General features: G+C 37.0%; 1 protein-coding gene and 2 long non-coding RNA genes across 5 annotated transcripts; all 3 read left to right on the forward strand.

Moving 5' to 3' along the window:
• Nucleotides 1-1,974: 1,974 nt before the first annotated feature.
• On the forward strand, nt 1,975-3,908 carry LOC125475112. 2 transcript variants are annotated; one of them, XM_048579476.1, is made up of 4 exons: nt 1,975-2,234; nt 2,695-2,806; nt 3,293-3,364; nt 3,653-3,789. In XM_048579476.1, exons 1-4 carry the CDS (start codon nt 2,101-2,103, stop codon nt 3,761-3,763), a joined length of 429 nt encoding a protein of 142 aa, XP_048435433.1. In that variant the 5' UTR covers nt 1,975-2,100; the 3' UTR covers nt 3,764-3,789. The 2 variants fall into 2 exon arrangements, with proteins under 2 accessions (XP_048435433.1, XP_048435434.1); XM_048579477.1 differs by having other exon boundaries at nt 1,979-2,234; nt 3,748-3,908.
• Nucleotides 3,909-8,220: 4,312 nt separating this feature from the next.
• On the forward strand, nt 8,221-8,760 carry LOC125475108. 2 transcript variants are annotated; one of them, XR_007256428.1, is made up of 3 exons: nt 8,221-8,362; nt 8,457-8,600; nt 8,701-8,760. It is a non-coding gene; the product is annotated as an uncharacterized LOC125475108 (long non-coding RNA). The 2 variants fall into 2 exon arrangements; XR_007256429.1 differs by having other exon boundaries at nt 8,457-8,596.
• A 220-nt stretch (nt 8,761-8,980) lies between these two features.
• On the forward strand, nt 8,981-10,349 carry LOC125475109. Its single transcript, XR_007256430.1, has 2 exons — nt 8,981-9,038; nt 10,079-10,349. It is a non-coding gene; the product is annotated as an uncharacterized LOC125475109 (long non-coding RNA).
• The last annotated feature ends 2,976 nt before the right edge of the window (nt 10,350-13,325 follow it).

A 13,325-nucleotide genomic window follows, 5' to 3' on the forward strand; every position in this document is an offset into this window, starting at 1 on the left:
AAGGGTCTTAGTGCAATTTGGATTCTCAACTAGCAATGAATATGGCCTCAAAAAGGGGGTGAGTTCAAAGTCCTAATAGGAGTAGGATTGGTCGAAGTAGAGTTGGAACAGGACAAGAAGTCCCAATCTAGGTATGATTTTGACTTGATCCCAAGGGGAACTTGGTGCTATAAATACAAGACATCATGCAACAATCAGGACCTCCAATTCAACACACAATTGCCATGCGCAACGCTTTCAAACAACTTGAGATTTTTCATTTTCTTTTTCCGCCAACACATCTTTAGTTTGGATAAACAGCACTGTCGCCATAGAATCAGCCGACCACGAGGCACCTTCAGTTTGGATAAACAGCACTGCGTCGAGGCCGACTGATTACCTATCCAAGTCTCGGTTGAGAAGGGTTTTCGAATCCTGCAGAGGTCATCTTATTAGCCTTCTCCGCGAAGCAAGGTGTTACGAGTTACGACATTCGGCGCATTGAACGCCAAGTGATTTTATGATTGGATACTCACAAGTGAGTTTTAGAGTTCGGCATTCTGATGGCCGAACCTTATTTACCATCAAGACATACATCACCTTTGAATATTTGTGTCCATATAGTCTGGTGTCGATTCGACGTGTTTATACTGTCACGAATATAATCATTGTGACCAAATCTGGCGCCGACGATTCGTGAACTTCGTAGAACCAGTAGTCTTGTCTTCAGGCTCGAGAATCCAAAAGCCGAGATTTGTTCCTTCCTCGGCTACAGTCGAAAGATAAAGAATTCAGCAACGCGCTCAACGCAACATCAGCAAATTTTACTCCTCGGCCGACGAGTTGGCACACCCCACATTTAACCGAATGACGTAGTTAGCTTATTAGTTACTCGGCCTGCGCGCCACGTAGGTTTTGTAATTTTTAGGGTCAATAATCTCTCACCCACTTAGGATTAGGAAACTGGAGACTCGACTAGGATTACGAAACATTTATATATTCGAAGAATGTAGTAATCTAATCTAAACAGGAAATGTGAAAAAAAAAAAAAAAAAAAAAAAAAAAAAAATCCGATTTGTAGGGGGAGAACGTTTAACCCTTGGTGATCTCTCACCCACTTCTTTAGGTTCAGAAGTCAACGGAATCTGATTTGATTTGTGGTGACGTTACGGCCGTTGGATCAGGGAGCCAGGTATGATCGGATTATAGGCAGATTGAAAGTCAAGCTTCTCCAACTACTAGGATCTAGGAAGACGAGGGATGACGGCGTACGTGTTGTTGTTGGAGTCTTTTGCTCACGTATTACAATCAGTGCAGGGAGACTCACTTAGAACCGGTTTATTGTTACTATGGCATCCGGTCTAATTATATACAAGGTAATAATTAAATTTCTCTTCAAATACATTGCATCATTGAATAAAAGACGTCATCTGATGGTGAACTTGTTCTATTTAAGTTACTCTTTTATTACTAGAGGGGAGAAATTATATTCATCACCCACGTGAGGCTAATGTAGCCTCTTACCCTTCTTACATTGAACCCTACTTATATTTACAAACAGTGCTTTCGGTGTGGCACGCTCTAATCAACTTGTACCTTAAACTTTTGTGTACTTAAAAACTGTTTCTTAATTTTCAATATTCAATGAAAAATGCCAACACTCTATCTAAACGGAGAGTGAATAAACCACAATTTCAATTTTATTATGTACACTTAAATTATGCACCAAAGGCGAGTTTGATTTCATCCTTTCCCTAGTATCATTTGTATAGGTTTTTTTTTTTATGAACAAACAACATTATCTAAACTATGAAGAGTGAGCTTATCTTTACAATAGATTAGCAATAATAAGGTTTAAATTCATTTTTAACGAAAATATAACCTAAAATATCTTGCTTACAAGTAAAAATGACCACTAAACTGCGCAAATAAGAAAAATCCTAATTAAAAGTTTAGGCCGAAAGAAGTAGCATAAAGTCGAATTTATGTTGTTGGATCCACTGTGAAGTAATTGAGGCCCGGGTTCTTAACCGACCCGTTAGATCGCCTTTGATGGCCGAAGCCTGTAGAGAAGTTGCAGAAGCTTGAGCAACTGAGAGCGAGAATAAAATTAAAAAAAAAATGGGGGGTGGTAGTAGAGGGAGCAAGAAAATACTGGTGGGTTTGGTGCTGGTCATGTTTCTAGGAATCGCCGTCTACTTGCGGCTCTGGACCATCGACTACTCCATTTCTTCCGATGAATCCGAGCTCCTCAGGTTTGCTGTTTGCTTCCCATCTCATCTTTTTCTACTGCAAATCTCAAATTTGTTCTCAAGGGTTCATAGTTTTGCGGATTCCATGAATGATGGAATGATTGAATGAATGAATGAATGAATGAATGAATGAATGAATTCCCATTAGATATACCTCGATTAAATTAAGCCCAAGTTCTTAGATTTTATTTTCCATTAGTGATTGATGAGAAATTCCAACTTTGTGTTTTGGCTCATATGGTTCATACTCGGTCTTATTGTTATATGATCTCACATGTACACTTTAATTTTCAGAGCTTCATATGGCAGGAATGTTAATATGTTTCCATGGAATGAACTGGGTTTATTTTTATTTCTATGGGATTTTGGGGTTTAGTTGTATGTGGGAGTTTACTTGTTATTTCTGTTTCTAATTTTGTTTTAGAGAGTTTGTTTATATGCTCTTTCTATCGAAATCTTGTAGGCGGCAGTTTGACCTTGCGAATAGGGAAGCAATGGATGAATCTGCTGAGTGGAGGCTGAAATACGATGAAGAAGCCGAAAAGGCTACCAAGTGTATGAATCAACTCAAACAGGTTCGCGTCATATTCTTCCTTTCTTTAAATTTATTTGCATAACTCTTTCAACAATTAGAGTTTTCATTTGTGTGTTTAATGCTGGTATTGATTGTACGTTGTCATTGTTATACACTAATCTGATTGGAGTTAATATAAACTCATTGTTGTGGGAAATTAGTTTTCGTATTATTTTTGGAGAGTGTGATTGCACGCTTAGAATAGTAAGGATTGTCAAAGCAAGATTAGTCTTTGAAAATGATCTCTGCATCGAAAGATAATTAAAACCACTTTGGAAAAACTAAACTATGGGTGCTATCACTCTATTTCCCTATATTCCTGTCAAAGTGGGTTTGGGTTCAATCTTTGGAAGGGCATCCTTGAGTTAAATGACTTTTTTATAAAATGATCAGTCTAACGACATAATCTTGGGATGTAACTAAGAAGTTTATGTGCCTGTCATGATCATCCCTCTGCAGATCAATTAATTGTTTGTCTTCCTTACAGATAACGGGATCATTTGGGGAGGGTGATGGAAATGCCGCTACTGTCAACCAGAAATTGTGGAAACTACAAAAGGTGACCCCTTTCTTTTCAGTAAAAGACTTGTACAAAAGTTCTTGTAATGTTTCATAACTTCATTCTTTTTCCACTCAAACGTTTATCTTCTTTCAATGTCATCTACTTTTATGCACCCTTTAGTAAACCATGTTAAGGAGCTCATTAGAAACCATGCTGAGGATGGCTTGCTCGTATTATTAAATACCGATTGTTAGAAATCAAATATGATCTGAACCCAAATAATGTGTATAAACTGCGGATTTTGACGTTACATCAAAGTTTTGTCTCTCTCTTTTCCCTTATCAGTTCAGATGGACAATGATGTGCTGGTGTAGTGTGTTTGAAAGTTCCCTTAGGTTTGAATCCTTCCTTTTCTTAAAAGTCCTGAAAATATTTCCCAGGAAAATATGGCCTTAGTCGAACGGATGAAAGCCTTGAAACAGGAGCTTGAGGCTGAGAAGCTGAAGTGCAGCGTTCAATAGGTTATTATATCATCAAGGGTCAAATGATTCAAAATAATCAAAGTCACCGCATTTTTCATTTTGTCCAATTCATGTACTCTCGGTCTCAACACACCCCTTAAGCACACCGGTTGGAAAGTTTTTAGCTTCAGTGGTTGCTTAAACCATCAAACACATATTTTTGGACGAGATGCGTGTGCCCCCTTACAGATCTTAATCCATGCTGCTTTCCGGGAAACTGAGGTATTCGGGTAATGACTGCGTTTCTTCTACTAAATATACAATGATTTTTCCAGTTTGCACCTTACTTATCTTCATGCTCAGGAACCATTGTAAATTGTTCAACCTCAAATGTACCATTTTCCTTTCCTCGTAAAATTCCTTCTTGTTATAGATCCCATGGTTTTTCAGAGCCTGTAATTCATTTGATTGAAAGCGTGAAATATCAGATGTCCGATTGTCTTTGTTCGTATGGCTTTTTATTTCAAATTTCTGTTATTGTTATATACTAATAGTAATTTTCCCCTTTCTTTTTGTTGGTAAAGAGAATAAAAACTGGATAAAGAGTTTGTGTGGACAGGCATTACATGATTACCATGCTGACCTATCTAGTCAAGCATTCACGCAACAGTAATTAGCCACTAAATACAATTACTACTTAAGATGATCGTACCCCTCCTGCAATCTTTCCCTACAGGAAGAGAACTAGTTTCGATCTCCGGGGGTTGTGGAGCCGTCGGGTTCTGCAGGGTTAGTTCTCAGGTCATGGAGAAATCTTGTAATTGTCCGCAGAAACACTTCATTGTCCTCCTGTTGACTTTCTGGGGCAGGAGCAGTTGTAGAATCTTTCATGTATAAATGCAAAGAGAAACAAGAATTTAATTGCATTGCATATTTAGCATGCACATAATTAAGTAAGATTTAAACAATGAACTAATCGAAATTAGCTAATAAGTGATCTTGCTGGAGAGACCTTTCGTCGCTTAGACAGTCTGCTTCTGGTGTCCATCATCTGAATCAGTTCATCAAACCGAAAAACAGAGATTAAACCGAGTATTAAGGATGCTCGAAGCGGTAATTATCTGGCTAATACCGATTTACGAAGAAGGTTAAATATAGATTAGGGATTTAAGATGCGTTGCATACTCTTACCTGTTTTACTATTTTTCCATTAAGTCCTTGCACAATGAGATAGCCTTCTTTCCTCCTCAGCTTCCTTATTAGACATAGTGCTCCAACCCTCAAGCTCTCAAACCCTTACCTCTCTTTGGGACAAATTGTTCAAGAAAACAGCAAGGGTTGATACCTATATATAGCAATGGTCAAGGTGCTCAAAGAGCATGCTAGTCGTGGTTTCTCAAACCTTACACCGCCGTTACCAACTGTCATGATTATTGCTCTATGCCGTTATATTGCTTGCCATTTCTTCTCTCTTACACTTAAAACACTATTCTCGTGTTAATCACACGCACAAATGGAGATATAGTCTAACATAAGAGTTAAACGCTTACCAAAAAGAAGATATGAATCGTAGAAAAATGCACTCCATTACCGATTATAATTATATTCCTTAAACAACTCAATGTACGATGTTCTTATTCATCAACCGTTGTCCATGAAATTTTTTCATTGCACAACTTGCCGTACGGTGTCGAAATCTAATATATATGTTTGGGCTTAATTTACTTCTTTTAAGAATAATTGAGGAGATGGAAGCATAATTATTTGGTCACTTACCTAAAAAATGCTTCCATAAACCGTGAAAAATTGGTTTCAACGTGGAATTCATGGATTGTAATTACTTTATCCCCTTGAAGAAAAAGCTACTGATTGTCTTTTGCCAATCGACTGGTCTTTCTTTCATACCTATTGCATTTCAAACCACAATTCCTTGAGCAAAGACCAACCCTTTTGTCATTTTTTAACACTAATCATAGATGCTTTACGGATTACATGATTATCCGCATCAAAACTCTTCCTAAAGTAGTTCTAAAGAAATTTTCATGCAAAGGAGATTATCCATTATCTGTGAGAAAAAGCAGAGGAAAGGACAAAAAGGGGTATATCCGCGTCGCGGATAAGTTATTTTAGTTCTAGAGTTTAGCGTCAGCGTTTATGATAATAACACAGCAACTATGAAATCAGTAACTATGGCACTTGAAGAAAGTAACATGAATGGCTATATCCTTTCATCTGCTATTTCTCACAAATAACGTATATCCTTGTTGTATGAACGTTTCTTTGGAACTACTTTAGTGAGAGTTTGATGCAGATAATTATGTATTCAGTTAAATCAATTAAAGCGTTTATCATAATATTAAAAAATGAAAAGTAGTTTTTTTTTTCATGGAATTGAGGGTTGAAATGTAATAGGTGTGAAAGAAGACAAGTCGATTGGCAAAATGCAACTATTCGCTTTTGTTTCAAAAGGATAAAGTAATCATAGCTCATGAATTCCATGTTAAAACCAATTTCCATTGTTTATGAAAGCATTTTTTAGGTTAATAGAGTACATGAAGCCCATACATATATATTTGATTTCTACACCGTGAGAATTAAGTTGTGCAATGAAAAAATGGTTGACAAATAATAAAGACGCACGTTAAGTCCAAAATATATAATTGTAACCGGCAACGAAGTGCATTTTTCTAAGAACATCTATATCGTTTTTTATTTTTTATTTTTTTTATTTGTAAGTGCTTAACTCTTATGCTAGCCTATATCTCCATTTTTAGGTGTGATTAACACAAGATTAACATTTGAAAATGGAAGAGAAAAGAAACGGCAGACCAAATAACGGTATATATCTTCACCCTTTTTGAGAATGGCGGCATCGAACAATAGTAAAGAGAGTTGATAACGGCCGTAGAAGATTTATGAAACCATGACTAACTGACCGAGAGTCCCTCAAATACTTCAAAAGCACTCGAAAGATCTTGATAATTCACACTAGGGATGTCATATTCCTTTTCTGGAACGAGAAGAACACAATATGTCTACAGGGATAAAAGCGAGGGTGTAATCTAACTACTTATAAGCTCATATAATATAAGATTCATTCTCAAACAGTTTGCATTCTTTCTCTAAGTTTGCCACTGATGAGTCCATATTATACCATATATTTTACCCTATTCTTAGTATTAATTTATTGGTTATACAGGTAGAATTTTGATACTTTAAATTATATTTCTAATGTAGGACATTCGACTTTCTCTTGAGCATAAAGTAATCAAATGGACGAATTTTGGAGTGATTCCATTTGGAGGATGTTCATGAGTCTTTCAAGATGATTTTGTCAAAGTTTCAGATTTTTCTACCTAGCCGTTTGACCATGGCAAAGAAATAAATGCCCAGCACGCAACTTTCCCAGATTAACGTTTTTAGACATTTTGGGTCTTTTGGAGGTCAAGATGGAATATTTTGAGGAACATTCTTCTGAGGATTTGTAGGGACATCTCCAGCTTTCAATGGAGACCTTGAATGTGTTGGTTAAAAGTTTGATTTTCTAAGAAGTTCGAATTTCAGTTCAAATAGGAAACCTTTTATTTTATTTTTATTATGTTTCCTAGATTTATTCTAAGACCTTTTAGGGTTTTAATTTGGGAGTAGTATAAATAAAGATATTTAGCCATTAGGGTTTGAGAGAAAGAGAGGGGGAAAACACATGCACTACTTTGGAAGATTCAAGTTTATTTCAAGATGTTTTCTATCCATATTTTTAATAATATTTTGTTTTATGATTGTTAGTAACTAATTTTCGTTTGCTAGGACGAGGCATGAGCCTTAGCAAGAATATGTAGTTTCTTTTCAATTTACTTATGATATTATGCATGCAAGTTTTAAATTATTAATCACTGTTTTAAACTATCTAAGTGTCTTAGTGATTCGCGACCATTAGGATATTTAGAAAAGTAATTTGATGCAATTTTGGTCTGAAGGTTCCCTGAAATTAGTGCTAGCTTCTTGTGGATAATAATTGTAATTTCACTTAGGATGAACACCACGTCTTAAGGGTTGCATGATTTTTCAAATGATTTTCATAAAGCATAATGAGTCTTTCATGTTCATATTTGATCCGAAGGTCCAGACGAGTTGCATGTTAGATATACGTTATATGTTGGAGGTTCCAAGTAGGATATATATTAGGAAAGCGTAACCTTCAAAATATGCATGGGTAATTCATAAATAATTGAAAGAACTACGTAGGATTTTTAAGGTGAAGGATGAGTGTCACAACCCGTCCCGGAATTTTAATTCTGAGGACGTGAAGTTATGAAAATGCCCTTAAACGGGACTAAGGGGCGTAAAATATGTTATAACTTGATGATTTGGGGATTGGGTAGGATCCCACATCCCTCAAATCCCTCCCCCATTTTTGCATCTTGTCTCTCTCTCTCTCCTCCCTCACAAATCTCTCATTCTCTGTCAGTTCTCCCTCTCTCCTTCGAACTCACACAGACCACCCACAAAACCACCCTAAAACTATACCAACGAAGGATCTAAGACCACCATCGTACCCCTGAGGACCACACGAACACGATGGTACCAATTTCAGGTGAGTTTCACTTCGGAAAACATGGATTTCGATTTCACTGTGCGTGTGCACTGTTCATGCACACGTAAAACTTAATGTTTTTGGGATTTTGAAGCTTGTAGGAAGCTTGGTGAGGTCCTAAGGAAGCTCGGAGTGCTTCGTTGGACAAATTTGGACGTCGAGAAAGCTTAGTTCAAGTTTGGCCGAAGCTTTCGAGACTTTTTCCGGCGAATCCACGCCGAGTTAGGGGTCATGGTAGGTATGGATGTGTTCGTCTCGTCAATACCTTCATTTTGATATAAAGCACGTCGAAAATGGTTAAGAAATGAAGAAGTTATGACACTTTGAAGTTTACCCAGAAATTCCGGCAAAACACCCACCTCCGGCGAAACCAGTCCGGCGACGCGAGGAAGAAGATGCGCGCGTGGGCAGCGCGTACACTGGGCGCGTGAGGGCGCGTGGGACCTCCAAATTGAGTTCTGAAAATTGTCACGCGTTCGTGACGTCGTGTAGATCACCGTGGTATATTCACACAACCAAATCGAGCAACGTATGAGAAAGTTATTGACGATTGTTTGGTGTATGTGCGTTAAATAACGTCAAGTTGGTTACTTTTTGTATAGGTGAAAATTATACAAAAGAAGAATGTAACCAATCTAGGGGAGGCTCAGGGACCTTCGAGACGTCGATGTGATCTGTGAGTGGGCAGTTTTGTTTTTCGTATATATATATGTATGCTTGACGTATTTCCCAGAAAACGTATTTTAAAAGAAATACGAATTAAATATCCTGTCATACATGCATCATACTTTAATATGTGCATTACCATAATTATGCATACTGTTGCATGGTGCTGAGGAGGCCCAGGTAAGATACATTCGATATACGTATGAAATACATTTGATATACGTATGAAATACGTTTGGAATACGATTGAAATACTATGGAAATATGATGAATTATACGATTAAGATATGTTGGTGATATGATTGAGATATAATTGAAATATGATTGAGAAGTAGCTTGAGATGTTTAGAGAGCTCATAACCTGATCCCCGGTGTTAGTGCTCGCCCTGAGCAGGGCCAGTCCTTCACGTGATGTTCACCTCCCTGCACCTTATGCTCAGCTTGGATCCAAGCTAGGTGCATAGCCTGTCGTACATACCACATTTGGTAGTTCCGACTCGTAGGTGACGTGCGATTATTCGCCCAGTCTTCACGTGATCGTAGCACTAGAACGTATATATACGTAACACCCAGGCCTGTCGTACAGACCACATTAGGTGGTTCCGACTCGTGGGCAGGTTCAGTTGTTTAGTTATTGTGAATGAGATTTGAGCTCTATATGCAGCCGTACAGGTCACGTTAAGTGACTCTGGCTGCCAGATGTTATGCTGTTGTTGTGATGAGTTGATTATGAGCTATATATGCAGCCGAGGGCTGAGTTGATTAGAATGAAAGAGTATGAACTATGTTTATGGCCGAATGTTGAATTGATTATATGTTATTCCATCATATTCACATAGAGATGATGAGCATTCTGTTATGATACTTGGCATGACATACATTCATATTGTCTAGCATAATTTGAGATATATTACGTATATGAGTATATACTTTATTCTGGGAAAGTATACAAGTTTTACGGAGAGGGGTTACAAAGTTTTTGAGAAGTGTTTGGATCTGAAAAAGATTTGTTTTACTGACCCACTCAATTTTGGTTTTGCACCCCTCCAGGTTCAAGAATTGCAAAGGTGTGGTGACTACGAGGAATTTCAACGGTGTTCTGACAGAATGGACCAAATGAGGACTCACCTTCGGGTGGTTCATCTTAGAAGTTGTGTATTTTAAAGCTTCCGAACTGTGTAAATGGTTACGTCACTCTCACGTGACGGCCAGCATGCCCTCCTTCGGGACGGGGTGTGTCAATGAGGATTTTTTAAGGTGAAGGATGAACCCTAGGGCTTTTACAAATTGATTTTCTTTAAATTAGTTTTTAGTTGACTTATTTAATTGTTTTTAGTTTAAATTCGTTTTTATTATTTTAAATTCTAAAATCAATATTTTCCAAACTTTGTTTTAAATAAATAATTAAGAGTTGGTTTTAAACACAAATTATTCATTCAATCCTTGTGGAAAATGACGTTGCTTGAGCTATACTACGACAACTTTATACTCTTACAAGTATTTTTAAGTGTTTTTATCCCTACTTTTATAGGTGGAAAAAATTCCTTTAAGCTACAATTACCAATTGAGAGGGAAGTAGAATAATTTGGTCCATAACCTGAAAAATGCTTTCATAAACCATGTAAATTCGGCTTCAACATGTAATTCATGAATTAGATTACGTTATCAATTGAAACAAAAGCTAATGATTGTATTTTGCCAACTTGACTTCTATCACACCTGTTGCATTTCAACCCTTAATTCCATGAGAAAACGTGAAAATAAAAACACTACTCTTAATCCAGTTTCCAACACCAATCATAGAAGCTTTAGCTAATTACATAATTATCCGCACAACTTTTATATAAAAATTTGGGTAATGTTAGGGAGACTAAATTTGTAAACTAAATGACGTGTCACTAATAAGAATAAGTACGTTTATCAATATTTAAGTAATAAAACAATCATCAACTTCCATGTCCTTTAATTTGTAAAATTTTGTCTATAAATTTAGGAACTGGATCCTCTCCGGATCCCTTCCTCCTAATCCACTAAGTCTAGGGATCCGTGCTGTTGAAATTTGATCCAACGGCTACGAACATGTTCCTCTCAATTGGTTTGCAATTTGGTTTAAAAAATTTGGTCTCCATAGCATTACTCTAAATTCTAAATTTAGCCTCCCTAACATTACTATAAATATCTCTTCCTTTCTCAGACATCAAAAATGAGGAAAAGAAGCGGGAAGGAAGAAAAGAGGTGTATCCCATTGCATGCGAGTCATTTTCGTTCATCATGGAACGCACCAGGGGATCTCGATCTTGCCCGCAGATTTTCAAATGTTGCTTTCAGTGCTTATATAGAGCCCTAGGAAGTTTTAAAGCAAGTTTAAGGTAAATGGATCACATAGGCAACATTTTGTATCTCTCAGGCACTTGCTAGGCAATGAGTGAAAGAATTGTATGTTTTATGGACGTTTACAAACCATACAATTGTAAAACGCATTACAAGAAACCAACAATGCCGAAAAAACATTTAATAGTAAAAAAAAATATCCAAAATTTGTACACATCTTCATGTTAAAGGCTATTATCATCTCAATAATACTCTGCCAAAATATTTCTATGTACAAAATAAGGGCAATCCAACAATTAACCTGTAGAAGCACAATCATCGCTCTTTGGTTTGAATAAAAAGGCCTAAAAGCTTTCTGGTTTTTGGCAGAGATGTCTCCACACCAAAGAGGCCAAAAGTTGAGAACATAAGAAGGCTCTAATCACTGATGAATATTCTTCCCTATCAGTGTTTCACCGTGAAGCAAGCGACCAGAAGTTTAACGAAACGATGGTGACACGGCAAACCAGCTGATAAAAGCCATAGCTGTGGCAGTCTCATACCTTTTGCAATGGTTGAAACCACATTTGTTACGATCATTGGCAATGAGAATGGTAATTCCAGCAGAAGCTCACGCAGCAGCAGATGTAAGAGAAAATGTGATCGGTACGAAAAGAAACACCCGTATATCTGTAAGCTTGTGAATGGACAGTTTTAGGTCTGGAACGATGGGACTCAATGCACTCTGATGCAATAAATATACTTTTCTACTTCCAAACATTTACACAGGTACATATTCACAAAGCATTTCGTGAACAAATGAATGAAAAACAGATATATATCTATCCTGGAAATGAAGGCAGCGTCTCAAATGGCAAAAAAGGACACTAATTTTTTTGTGCATAATGATAGGAGCATATTTATGCTACTTAGTTATGTTGTTTCCTTGCATTTAGTGACTTAATTACTATTTATTTTAGTGTTTTAAGCTATTTTCGTATGTTTTTAGGTCCTAATGGCAAAAGGAGCAAGAAAGGGCATTTTGAAGCTAAATGGAGCAGTTTTGGGCATGGATTGGATAGCTTAACCATGGAGCAAAGAGGATGGACGAAATTGAAGTCAAGAAAGGGCTAGGAAAGGCTAAAAATCTGGAGAAAGGAGTGCAAATGCAAAGAAGATAAGGAAATAGCAAGAAATAAGGAACCTTATCCAACCTTACCTTATCCTATCCTAACCAACCTTATCTTTTCCTAACTCTAACATTATCCTATCTTATCCTATCCAAATCAGGTTGTGCCTTAAATATAGCTATTTAGGAGGGATTAGTTATGCATTTAAACACTTAAACTCAGATTCTAGAAGCATAAACCCTTTGTATGTCGCATATAGGCCATTCCTTGGAGGTTTAGGAGTTGTAATCCCTTTCCTACACCTATGCCATGAGTCCTTATCCATTTAGGTCCAGAAATTTGCCCTTTATCCCTTCTAGAAGTCTAAATTTTGCCAAAAAATACCTAGTTTCTAGAAGCCCTTAATTTCTGGCAAAAATTCCCTATCCCTTTCCCTTTTGGTTTCTACAAAGACTTAACCCTTTTCCCATTGGATTGTGCAATCCTTTTCCTTCAGAAATTGTGCATAAATTAGCCTATAAATACAACCCTATGTCGCACCATTCAATCCATCCATTCACTCATTCATACTTTCAGCCATCAAACACCACAATTCACCCTACACCACCCTAGTGCCGCAAGCAAGGAAGGAAGGAGAAGAAGACTTGTGCAATCTGCCATCCAAGGAGGGTTCGAAATCTGCCATTGGAGTGTGGAGCATTTCTAGGTGTATTCTATCTTAGTTTTAGTTCAATGTTTATATTAATTTGGTTTTCAATTATAATGAACATGTGGAACTAATTTCTTTTTAGTTAGAGGTGAATTTGAAGCCATGATTATATGTTTTATATGAATTGATTATATCCAGTTATTGTTTC

The sequence above is a fragment of a genome, unplaced genomic scaffold (assembly GCF_019419815.1).
Source record: "Pyrus x bretschneideri cultivar Hongxiangsu unplaced genomic scaffold, Pyrus_bretschneideri_v1 Contig137, whole genome shotgun sequence".
In the NCBI taxonomy this organism is placed as follows: domain Eukaryota; kingdom Viridiplantae; phylum Streptophyta; class Magnoliopsida; order Rosales; family Rosaceae; genus Pyrus; species Pyrus x bretschneideri.